The sequence below is a fragment of the Corythoichthys intestinalis genome, chromosome 18 (genome assembly GCF_030265065.1).
Source record: "Corythoichthys intestinalis isolate RoL2023-P3 chromosome 18, ASM3026506v1, whole genome shotgun sequence".
In the NCBI taxonomy this organism is placed as follows: domain Eukaryota; kingdom Metazoa; phylum Chordata; class Actinopteri; order Syngnathiformes; family Syngnathidae; genus Corythoichthys; species Corythoichthys intestinalis.
The window spans coordinates 16,218,669-16,231,328 of NC_080412.1; the positions used below are offsets into that span (position 1 = coordinate 16,218,669).

The 12,660-nt window shown below is 40.1% G+C and overlaps 1 protein-coding gene across 5 annotated transcripts in view; it reads left to right on the plus strand.

The window, feature by feature from the left end:
* mtmr4 (myotubularin related protein 4) overlaps positions 1-12,660 on the plus strand; it is a 52,680-nt gene that overhangs the window by 12,288 nt on the left and 27,732 nt on the right. For 3 of the 5 annotated variants that reach the window (XM_057821312.1, XM_057821314.1, XM_057821313.1), the window contains exon 3: positions 8,490-8,579. In XM_057821312.1, the coding sequence (XP_057677295.1) occupies positions 8,490-8,579 (90 nt within the window). Of the gene's footprint in view, positions 1-2,533; positions 2,944-8,489; positions 8,580-12,660 lie in introns of those variants that run through there. The other 2 variants (XM_057821310.1, XM_057821311.1) reach the window with 2 other exon arrangements.

Here is a 12,660-nt window from a genome sequence, read left to right on the forward strand (position 1 = left end):
TAACAGCAAAAGGATGTATGTCTATCATCATCTCGGGAAGGGTAACCAGTACTCAATTTTTTTTTTACGGCTGCATGCATAGCTGTCAGTGTCAGCCATATTAGGTAGGGCAACAAGCGGTTGGAAAATAGACCTAGAAAAGTTTAGATTGTACAGCTTCGGCATGTTATTTCTTAGTACTTCTCAATACTGATTATGTCATTTTAGTGCCAAATCGGTACCAATACTCAGTGTTGGGAAAGTTAATTTTCTACATGAACTAGTTCAAATTGCAGTTCCCAAATTTTAAAATGAATTGTTCAGTTCATCGTTCATAATTCAAAATTTTGAACTACAGTAGTTTTTTTTTTTGTTTTTTTTTACTTTTGTAGTTTTTTCTTCTCCCCAATAATAGCTGCTAGCTATTATTGACAGTCGTTATGAGAACCACATACAGCAATTATTTTATGCACTTAAACACTGAAACTGTGTCAGATTCATCTTCATATTCAATTTCAAATCTATGTCGGTACTGACTTGTTCGTAAAACGCACTTGCACTGGTACTGGGTCAGTGTTCTGTCACATTTTGTACCCCATAAGAAATTGCAACTTTGCGCTTCTGCACTTATGCGTAACATTACAAACGGCAGCAAATGCAGTGATTCCAAAGTAAACACTAAAATCTTTCTATAGGTTTGGTCATTGACGCACACAAAGGAAAGTTCTTTCTCACTGCGTCTTCCCCGTGCCCTTAAGCATTTATTTATTTATTTGTTTATTCATTTATTTATTTACGCTGTATTCATGTTGCAGAAGTATGTTTATGGTGCAACTTGTTAATTTAACATTTTTGTATAACATTTAAAGTCCAACTGGATGTAAAAGAATGGTTATTTGCCGCAATAAAAGCTTCGGGAGCCAAAGCTGCCATATTTGCTAAAACAACACAGCCGTGACAGCCTTAGGCAGCTTTAAGGTTTTTTTTTTGTTTGTTTTTTTTAAGAGTGTTTTCACCCTATGGCTTTATCTGCAGTTTTGTCTGAAAGGCTCTAATTCTGAAGTCATGAATGTGGTATACGGACTACGTTGTCCTGTGATCACCCTGGAAGGTTCACACAGCCAATGAGATGAGACTTGGGGGAAGTGGGAAATCACTGTTCATTTATGATATCTAGTGAGATGTGGGCAAGAGTTACAGTGCATAAAATAAAATTGACATCAAATATACCATAGTGGTCGCGTATGTTCTTTGCTGCACAACACCAGTACTTGACAACGAACGAGGTTATGAACGCCGCTCACAACCACGAGAATCAGCTTGTTCACAGTAATGTTCTTGAAACAAAAATATGCTTTCATTACACGGTCGCCCAAAACGTGTATATGAACGATCGTTCATTGAATGGATTTATGCACAACACTGCCAATACTAGTATCAGTGCAACACTAGTTACCACCTTTTTCAATTACGTTAACTCATTGGCTGTTATTAATGGCGCAAGATTTGTTCTTTCTCCTGGTGATGTGATTTTAATTTAAAGCAGAAGGATCAAAAGAGCTACATCATAGTCAATAGCATTGAAAGAGTTAGCATATATCACTGGAAATATGGATAGTTATTTCACACACGGGACATGTGCCATGTGTGCCGTATGTTACATAGCGCGAGGTCATACAGCTGATGGTAAATAAATGTCCCAACAGCTATTTCAGCAATGGGGTGGTGATGGATGAGGTCTAGTTGTCCCACTGTGTTATGACTGACAATTACACTGCTGAAATATAGTGACCTTGAGAATAAGAATATGCCTTGGCTGAAAGTAGAGTGAGATATTGTAGTTATCAGTCACATTCCAAGTTAGAGGACAAGATGTGGTCTGTCTGTAGAATGCTGTGTCACTGGAGCTCTCCGCATAGTCCCTTTCCTCATCAACCCCTCCCCTTCTTTTCCACCGCAACACAATTCATTTTTCTCCCCAAATTACATAGAGGTCCAATCCTTTTGACCTGCAAGGGCAAGAGTTCATTCATTTACTGCCTGCCCTCTCAGTTCAAATGTGTTGGCCATCTACTAGTGTTAAACTCATTCAAATTCACAGCAGAAGGATGAAACGAGCCACGTGATTGGATGTCAATGGTACTGAAAGTGTTAAGCAAAGCCTCCACTGGCAGCTATGTGCTTCATCATCAAAGCAGCTCATGTCCGATGGTGGTGAATACATAGTCGCCAGAGCATCCTCTGTTGCGTGAGCTGCACCTTGCCTCGTTGCTGAGGGAGCGGTGTATTTGAGATGTCGGTGAAGGGTGAATAAGGAGGGAGTGGGGGTGGAAGACAGAGATGAGAGGGAGACCAGAAAAGCAATGTGAGTGTGTGAATATGAGAGAGGGATATTGATGGTAATGCAGAGGGCGGGGCTTAGCTGGCATCTCCTTCTGCCTAGCCATCTCTCAATCTCTCCTCGTGCGTTTCCCTCTCTTACTACAGTACAGGGTGCATCTTTCTGCAGTCATCTGAACGCCCCCCCCCCCCCCCCCCCAACATCGCCGCTGATCCAGTGGACTGCCAACATTTTTTTTGGCTTGTCGTTATTATTATTATTTTTTTTTTTTTTTGAGAAGGGCGGCTTTTTTGGACCTCCTAGCTGTGTAGCCGGGGCCGTCTTAACACATGGCCATGAGGGGGGTGTGGTGGGGTGCAGTGGATTCCTGAACGAAGAGCCACCGGGACCGGCGTGGTGTAACACAGAACTCTCCTAGAAGCGGTGGAATAGGTGGGGCCGAGGGGAAGGTAAGCGGAAGGGATTCGTAGTAGAAGAGGGGTGAAGAGGATCTTCTTGAGGAGAAGAATGATGGTGCCGGCTCCTCGTGCTATTGTCGTGCTGTGTGTCATCCAAGCACAGCCCCACATTACCTCGACATGAGCATTGCAGGAAGGGCATCCTGCTCCATGCTCAATTGCTTTGTAAGTCCACGAGCTTTTATTTCATCATTGTCTTTTAATCATGTATAAGTGGTTGTACATCAAAACCCACCTCACCCTAACTTGCTGGTGGGCCTGCCTGCCAATCACTGAAGGGAGGGGGTCTGTGGTGCTGCTCGATACACGTGAGCGCTGCAGTTATTGAGTAACCAGTGCAGACTGATGGAAAATCTACTTTTATTATAGTCACCACGCCACCGTGTTGTGTGGTGTGGATCTGAATGGTCCGCTTGCTGATCCTTATTGGATGTCTGGAACACGCCGGTTTAAATGTGTGTTGCTCGGATGAAACGTGTTGCTCTATCAGTGCTCGTTTGTGTTCACTGCAGCACGTAGTCTCTTAAACTGTTGTGATCTACCAAGCTCTTAGCCCTTTGTAGGGTAAAATAATTATTCAATAATAATTTGGAGGCATTTCTTGGTCACTTTCTGTTCTTGTAGGTTCAATTCCAAGTCACCTCCTATTGATTTTGGAGCATTTCCAAATCACTTTCAATTGATTTTAGGGTCACTTCTTGTTGATTTGGGGGATTTACTTGTCACTTTCTGTTGATGTTGAGTCACTTTTGATTTTTGAGCATTTTTTAGCATTTTTGGATCATGAGACGAAACTCTGTATCTGGCCCCTAATAGCACTTTAAAGTAGCCTCTTTTTTTTTTTAAACCATAGTTTAACAGAGTGCCCTATGAAAGGTTAATGGTATCGGCCCATGTTTACCTGCCACTGACGTCGCTAGACGTCTAATTTATTTTGACTTTACAGTCATAGCGGAAGAATGAAAAGATTCACCAAAAGATTTTTTAAAATTTTTATTGAGGATAAATTATATATTTTTTTCACAACATACAAGATTAAATGGAAAGATAAATTCAAATTTATTAAAACATAATTAGATAAAGCTGTAAACCCTCGACAACGTTTTTTCCCCTGTGCTTTTGAATAATAAATGAATAGAATGCAATGTGTCATACGCTGATGTCGTTGAACAGCAATGCTTATTTCCTCAAGGTTAAATCGTAGAAAATTAATATTTCTGCAGTATAACTGGTGAATGGCATTTCATTAAGTATAAATGTCCTTGATCATCGTCTGAGAAATGGTGTTGTTTAACATAAACCAAGGCAATGCTAAAACTTTTACATGAAATTGCACTATTAATTATTAATAAAAGCAGCAGTTTATTCCTGGTCACACACACGAGCAGGCATTTTATTTCTCTATTTTATGGTGCTTTTCAAGTGTCTGCGGTGCTGCTGAGTCATCAGTTCTTCTTCCACGTCACTGGCAGTACAATTTATTGTCCATGCCCCTCTAAATGGATGAACACTGCCAGTCCTCATGAAATTAGGAAGCAGCATATTGTTCTTATCGTCTCCACCTTTGTAATCATTCTACTGCTATAAAACACATTCATTCACTTATCCCGCAATATGCTTGGATTAAAAAGTATGAACATTTCTCATTGAGCAGGTGGAATTAGATTATTGACAGACAGACTTGTGTGTTAGGTGAATGGTTGGTATCTTACTTTTTGGAGCTACACTTTCACCAGCGCTTACTTACACCCTTTTTTTTTCGGACTATAAGTCGGTTTTTTTCATAGTTTGGCCGGGGGTGTGACTTATACTCCGGAACGACTTATGTGTGAAATTATTAACACATTATTTTATCATTTCACATGTTCTTTTGGTGTTTTGGACTGACACTGATGGTTTGGTAAACTTGTTAGCATGTTCTTTATGTTATAGCTATCTGAATAACTCTTAATAGCTTAGTTATGTCAACATACCGGCCATGTTCGCATTTCGTTCTTCATGCATCATGTAACATTATCATACGGTACACTTATTCAGCATGTTGTTCTCTATTGTATTTTTTACTTTAAATTGCCTTTCAAGATGACATATCTGTTCTATGTGTTGGATTTTATCAAGTAAATTTCCTCCAAAAATGCGGTGTGACTTATAGGGTTTTTTTCCCCCTCTTCTTTGTGCATGTTGGGGCTGCTGCGACTTACTCAAGTGCGACTTATAGTCCGAAAAATACGGTAGTTCACATTATGACACTGTAATTGGACAGAATGTTCAGTACACTGTGGTCTATGAAATATTTATGTTGCTAGAGAAGGGATGGGCGGAGAGATACATTTGGAAAGATTTGTCATGCTCTGACATTCTTGCTCTTGACCCGTTGATGTAGTCTGCATCAGGGCGTATTTCTCCTTGAGAAATTGGTACTGTTTCCCGAATTCTGTTTTAGTTATTAACATTTGTCATCTGACCTTCACCTGCTCTCTGTGAAACTGTAAGAAAAATCCTAATCCTATTTAGTATGCGCAGAGCAGTCTATGACTAATATATACTGTAGGTGGTATATTGCACATTTTCTCAATATAATAGTTGTTCTCTAATCTGCTCACAAAGCTTCAAGTAGATTCAGTAATCTTTTGAGTAAGGAGAAAAAAATTTCCAAATGCTTTAACATCAAGCGATTGCTGTCGCCATGACAACTACACACTTGTTCTTGGAGCCTGTGCAAGCCTTTTTTTCCCTTGTGCATGGATTAATATATATAAATATATTTTGTTGTTGTTGTTATATCCCTTGATTAATCTACTACCTTAGCCTTGAAGGCCTCTGGTTTTTATTGCTATCATCGTATGAAGACTTTAAATGTGTTCTTAAACGTGACATTTGTTTTTTCAAAGAGGCTTTTGCTTGTACGTATACTGTAGTAGGCACGCCTGTCAGGTTCAGCACTTTCATTTGCACTTGAACCACAGCGGGGGGAGGGTTTGCTGGCTAACAGCAGTGACGAGGCAAAAAAAAAAAAAAAAAAACTGAGCTCAGGCCAGCTGTGCTCCATATCCTAAAATCTTTTCATACTGAAGCGCCTTGCCTTTTACATTGTAATTTATAACTTGACTGCCACCATGTTATGTCTTTATTTTAATTTTATGTTTAAAACTTCACCATAAGAGAATTTAATAAACAGTGCCCCCAAAGAACAAGGGCAGCTCATGTTGTGCAGACTAAAAAATGTACAGGATTGATAATTTATTTTCGATTGAACACATTGTGCTGTCTAATAACTGCTATTGAGTATGATTGCGCGGAATTGCCTTCCCAAAATGTACAGTATTACTTTTGCTTTGTACTTCAAAATGACCTTATTTCCCCTTGCTTTTTCAGCCTGCCCATTTTTTCAAATGTGTCCTAATGACATCCATTTCTGTACCGCTTATCCTCATGAGGGTCACAGCCTCGCAAGCATGCTAGGGCCTATCCCAGGAGGCAGAGTGCAACCTGAACTGGTTGCCAGCCAATCACTGTATAGACCCAACAACCAATGGCAATCCAAGCTACAGCTGTACACAATGTACTATGTTGGACCAACACACAGGCATAGAGAAAACATGCTACGGTCGGATAAAAAAGTATCTGAACCTTTTGGAATTTCTCAGATTTCTGCATAAAATTACCATCAAATGTGATCTGATCTTTGGCAAAATCACACAGATGAAAGTACAGTGTCTCATTAACTAACCCCCCCCCCCCCCCCCCCCAAAGATTTATAGGTTTTCATATTATATTGATGATAGCTTGCAAACAATGACAGAAGGGGAAAAAATTATTAAGTGAACCATCTCCCTAAAATACTTAAAGAGCAATTGAAACCAATTTTTACCAAACATTTTAAGTCAGGTGTGTGCCCAATCACTGATGAGTGGTTTAAAGCTGCCCTGCCCACTACGAAACACATACGGGGTAAAAAAAATGTCTTGATGAGAAGCATTGTCTGATGTGGATCATGGCTCGGTCAAAAGAGCTGTCTGAAAACCTGCAATCAAGGATTGTTGATTTGTATAAAGCTGGGAAAGGATACACAACCATCTCTAAAAATCTGGATGTTCATCAGTCGAGAGTCAGAGAAGTTGTCTACAAATTGAGACAGTTTGGCATTGTTGCTTCTCTCCCAAGGAGTGGCCGTCCACCAAAGATGACGCCAAGAGTTCAGCGCAGAATACTCAGAGAGGTAAAAAAGAACCCTAGATTGTCTGTTAAAGACTTATAGAAATCCCTGGTACAGGGATTTTTGTGCAATATCTCTGTGCACACATCAACTATATGTAATACTATGGCCAAGAATGGTGTTCATGGGAGGACTCCACGGCGGAAGTCACTGCTCTCTAAAGAAAAACATTGTTGCTCTTTTAATGTTCGCAAAAAGGCACTTGGACACTCCTCAGAAGTTTTGGCAAATTATTTAGTGGACTGATGAAACCAAAGTTGAATTGTTTGAGAGTAACATACAATGTCATGTGTGGAGGGAGTATCATGATTTGGGGCATTTTCGCTGCTTCAGGGCATGGACAACTTGCAATCATTATTGGAACAATGAATTCAAAGGTTTATCAGGATGTTTTGCAGGAAAACCTGAAGCCGTCTGTCAGACAGTTGAGGCTAAAAAGAGAATGGATAATGCAGCAAGACAATGATCCAAAACACCGGAGTAAATCAACTTCAGAATGGTTTCAGAAGAACAAAATACACGTTCTGGAGTGGCCAAGTCAAAGTCTAGACTTGAACCCCATTAGCATGCTGTGGCGTGACCTAAAGACAGCGAATCATGCCAGACATCCCAGGAATCTGACTGAACTACAGCAGTTTTGTAGAAAACAATGGGCCAAGATGAGTCCTGATTGATGTGCCAGACTGATCTGCAGCTACAGGAAGCGTCTGGTTGAAGTTATTGCTGCCAAAGGGGGGGGCCACAAAATATTAAATGCGATGGTTCACTTTTTTCCCCCCGTCTGTCATTGTTTGCATACTATCCTCATAAAAATGTGAAAACCTGTTTGTGTGGTTTTAGTTAAAGCACTGTTTTTTCATCTGTGTGATTTTGACAAAGATCAGATCACATTTGATGGTGATTTTATGCAGAAATGTGAGAAATTTCAAAAGGTTCAGATACTTTTTCATACAACTGTAACTCCATACAGGTAGACCGGAGCCCAGGATTGAACCATTCATCTCACAATTGTGAGTCGGACGTGCAACTCAGTCAGCCACCATCCTAATAACATTATTTCATACAATTATCCCAAGGATAATTTCCAACTAAATACACCATCTTATACACTTTTGTTTGAGTATCCTGGAATATACTTTATTTGGCGCCCCGTTTTCATGAAAATCATAACTCTTCGCCCCTGACCCACTCCATCGTAGAGTATGGCTTTCATTACCAGGCAAAGTTAAAGGTTTGACATAAGCAAGTGGCTGCTACTTGCGGAGGTTTCAGACTGTGTAATTTGACTGTGGCTTCTAAATGGCAGCTCTTTGCCCAGCCTAGCTGCCAATGCGTGGGTGGGAGCTACATTCATTTGCTCAATGACCACTCCTGTGCTCCATTTGTAATGGACTTTGGGTTTATTGTGCTTTTTTTAAGACTCTATTGTCCGATCTTATTTCCATAATGCATCAGCTTAAATGAATGACATTTATTTTTTAACTGCTTATTACAGGGTGAAGAGGGGCCTCCCAGTCTGGAGTACATCAAGGCCAAGGATCTATTCCCCCAGAAGGAGCTGGTGAAGGAAGATGAAAGTCTTCAGGTAAATGGAACGATGTTTGGCCAACCTTTGGCAAATACTGTTTACTCACTCAGTAAGCTCTTTTACCTGCATTCCTGTCGCTAATGAATGCTTTAAAATGTATACTGTATACATGTAAATACACTGAGTTTTAGAACACTATTTTTCCTGTGCCACACCCATCTACAAAGCTCAGCTGACAAGTATTTCTGTGTAATGTTAAAGACTCTGGCAGCACTAATACAAGTAAGAATTGAGCAAATATTTATTTTCAAAGGATAGGCTAATTGGAAAGCACTGAAGTGCAAAGAAAAGGGAGCTGCAATCTGCTATGACAATGCAAATAACATTATTAAAAAAGAGGAGAGGAGAGCTTCAGTTAACCCGGAGTCATTGCTACACACTTAACTCATTGACTGCCACTGACAATAATAGACGTCCGATCCGAGCGTTGGCAGCGAATGAACAAATGTACAAATGTTCAATCGCTGCCAGCCTCCTAGTTCAAATGGATTGGACGTCTCCTAATGATAAACCTGTTTAAATTCACAACAGAAGGATGAAAACAGCCACATTATTCAGTGCCTAGTGTTTTTTTCATCAACAATGACTATAACCAAAAAAAAAAAAAAAAATTAGTCGACGAACAATTTTTCATGACAATGATATGATAACATGCTAGAAACGTGTCTTTGGAGACTAAAACGTAATGACACGAATGCCCATTTTCGTCTGACGAGAAGAGAATGAGACGAAAATGCGCCATAGTTTCCGTCACATGTTCACAATGTGTGACATTTTTATGTGTAGTTAGCCTGCCTTGTTGTGTGTCACTCATGTGACGTGCTGCACTCCCCCCAACTCACCCACTTGTCTAGTGTCCTCTCCAGTCTCCCCATTGCTTATTTTAAGACACACACACACAGTAAGATTTGTCTTCTTATCTTGGCAAGAGAGAATATGCAATATTGCTTTAGCCTTTAAAGGTCTGTGCTGAGTGCTAAATGTAACACGTAGCATTTGCATAGCATTCACGTTCGCGTTTGCATTAGGCTATTGCTAACAGCGAGCATCCTCTTAAACTTTCGGACAACTTTTTTTTACGTACAGTTTGTGGCGTCCAGGTGGGTATAACTAAGGGGCAGTTTACATGGCGACTCTGCGACACAAAGATGCAATGACTGAGTTGTGGACTCGCCTCGCGTGCACGTAGTGTCGGCGAAAACGAAAAATTCTGAATTCTGCCTCCAAAGTGGAAGAATCCAATTGCGGGGGGTTGGGGGGGGCTTCCTCGGCATGCATATCAAAGGCTCCTGCGGCGCAAGACCGCGCTGTTAACGTCAGCACTATTACACGTCACATTGGGCGTGTGCAGCGGTGCTACTAAACATTAAAAACAGCAAATATGGCTGAATGTCGGCTTTAGTTTACCGTTTTAATAATTTTTTCAAATTAAATATGTTCAACGTTTCAGTTTTTGTGCCTTTTTGAACAAAACAAAGATGACATTGCTTCGAGAGGGCGGGTATATTTTTTTTCGGGCTGAGGGAGCTTGGAGGGGTCAAAGTGCATCATTCTCTGTCGCCCAGTAAATCTGCACTGCCCCCTAGGGCCTGGCATGAATACTACATCGTTTTCATGCGGAATTGCGACATTGTTCAAACGGAGACGCAAATGCAAATTTGAAATTGTTCGTATTCTCGGAGAGTCACCATGTAAACGGCCCCTAATTGAAAATAATGTCGCCTACTGTTTTCCTGCTGAGTGTGTATTATTATGAGATAGATTTGTAGCTGCTTGTAAATGCATATGTGCTCATCTGTCAATGTTCATTGAAAACCTTTTCCTATTTTACAGACGAAAATATTGATTAAAAGTCGACAAAAACTAGACAAAGACAATCACATTTTGAAATGACGAAAATATTACTAAGACTAATAAGTATTATCGTCCAAAAGACTAAGAAGAAAATTAAAAGGGCTACGAAAAACAACTTTGTTAGTACCAATTGTGTCCAAATTCACTCCAGTGGGTCTGTTAATCCATCAGTAAGGTTCATTCAGTTGTTGCACTTTGCTTTGCCTTGTTTTTTTTGGTTTTTTTAAGGGCGCATTAATCATATGTTAAGTTGTGCCTGCGGGTGGTTGTTCCACACACACGCATGGACAGGTTGCAACATGGCGATAGGCAAGAGATTACAACAAAATGATCAGTGTTACAGGTCCACATGAGAAACACATGATGTGCTTGTCCTTTAACAGCAACATGTTTTCCAATTTTGTGTTGCATTCATGTAGTGCTGTCAACAATTACTTTTAATGGTTACAGGACAAATTTAGATTTTCTCCAGGAAAAAACAGTGGTGTCAAACTGGCAGCTAGCGGCCAGATCCGCCCCGCCTCATTTTGTGTGGTAGATCATATGCATTGACTTCAAGTTTTTTGTTAAATTAAAATTTTGTAAAATTTCTGTAGCCTAGAAATATGAGAATATTTCGTTTTTTGTTTGTTTTTAAAATAAAACACAAAACAAAGAGCATGTTCATTATTTATTTCTTGGTTTTTGTTAATTGCTATTCAATTAGTCGATCATGGCAGCCCTAGTTTACCTGCCACTGAACCACATGAAATATCATGGATTATCAGTACTTTGCAACATGTTTTGCTGTAACCAAATATTTTTTTTCATTTTAAACATTTTGAAATATTTCCCATTTTTTACATTTGTATTAACTTTGCCAAGTGACGTTGTTTCCCCTCCCCCTTACACATGGACTCGGACCTTGTGTCTTAATTTCTATGAAGGCAACTCCTTCTGATAGTTCACGCACAACTAAGATTTCTTGCAGGCAATCCCCTATTAAATATATCGCGGAACACTTTCTGCTGCCTTCTCTGCTGTGATGCATGCATGCAGCTGTGTGTGCACACTTGCATGTTCTCACTGGCCGGCCTCCTCAACCGGAAGTCACGACTCACAAGCCGTTGTTATTCATAAGCCTCTCTCTCTCGCTCGCTATCACTCGCTCTTATAGTCTCGCTCTCCCTTTATCTAAATTATTTCTGCTGGTGAAGTCCCGTGGAGGACATGTGACACCATCTTCTGCTCACTCGCAGGCTCTCAGTGACTCATGCATCTACTTTTGGAGTGCAGCTGCTTTATTGCTTTCTGGCAGTACAACATGTTAACTATGGCATGCTTAGCATGATATCTTTGGTCTGTTTCACAGGGTGGCGCACAGATATGAAGCCCCTCATTCTCATTTCTACTATTCTTAAATCAATATAAATTGGCTACATCTCTTACAATTATTTTTTAAAAACCATTTGCAATTAAGACTTGACATTTTAGCATTAGTATATAGTTTTTAATGTTTTACCGTTGTTATTGAAAAATCTTTTTTTATAAATAGAAGCCTCCTCGTGTATCTGAATAGTTAATCTCAGCCAGCCTACTACCTATATTTGGCTGTTTCGGTATCAGTGTTCAGAGTACCATGCATTCAGATTCCCAGGTTAAACTGTACCCACACGCATCCAACCATCGTGCGCACTTGGATAGGCGCAATGCGAATGCAACAGCAGTTGTAGTGGCATTTAGATACACTACACTGACGAGAGAATTTCCTCTTAAAAACCCCATGTATTACCAGTTTTAAGACGATTGCAATTTAATGTTTTATCCCAACTTCTATTGTCTGTTGTGACTTGGGCTAGACAAATTAAGACTGTGTTGTTTACCCAGTTTAAGCAAGCTTGATTTTCTGATATTCTTCAATAATCCCCATCTGGTCAACTACAGTGGGGAGAACAAGTATTTGATACACTGCCATTGGGTTTTCCCATTGGCAGTGTATCAAATACTTGTTCTCCCCACTGTACATGTCCTCTTTGACATGTGTCAGTGGATTCTCCACTGCGTGACTCAGCATTGCATGATAATGCAGGAAAAGCTAATGTGGTTTACCAATAGCCAAAACTGCAGGGCAAGGTTTGCAATCTGTTGTAATAATGATGCAATGTTGATACAGGAAGACATGTTAGTGTAGGCAGATAATCATGCAGCTGTGATGTGTGTAAAGAGGTCACGCAAGTCAAGAATA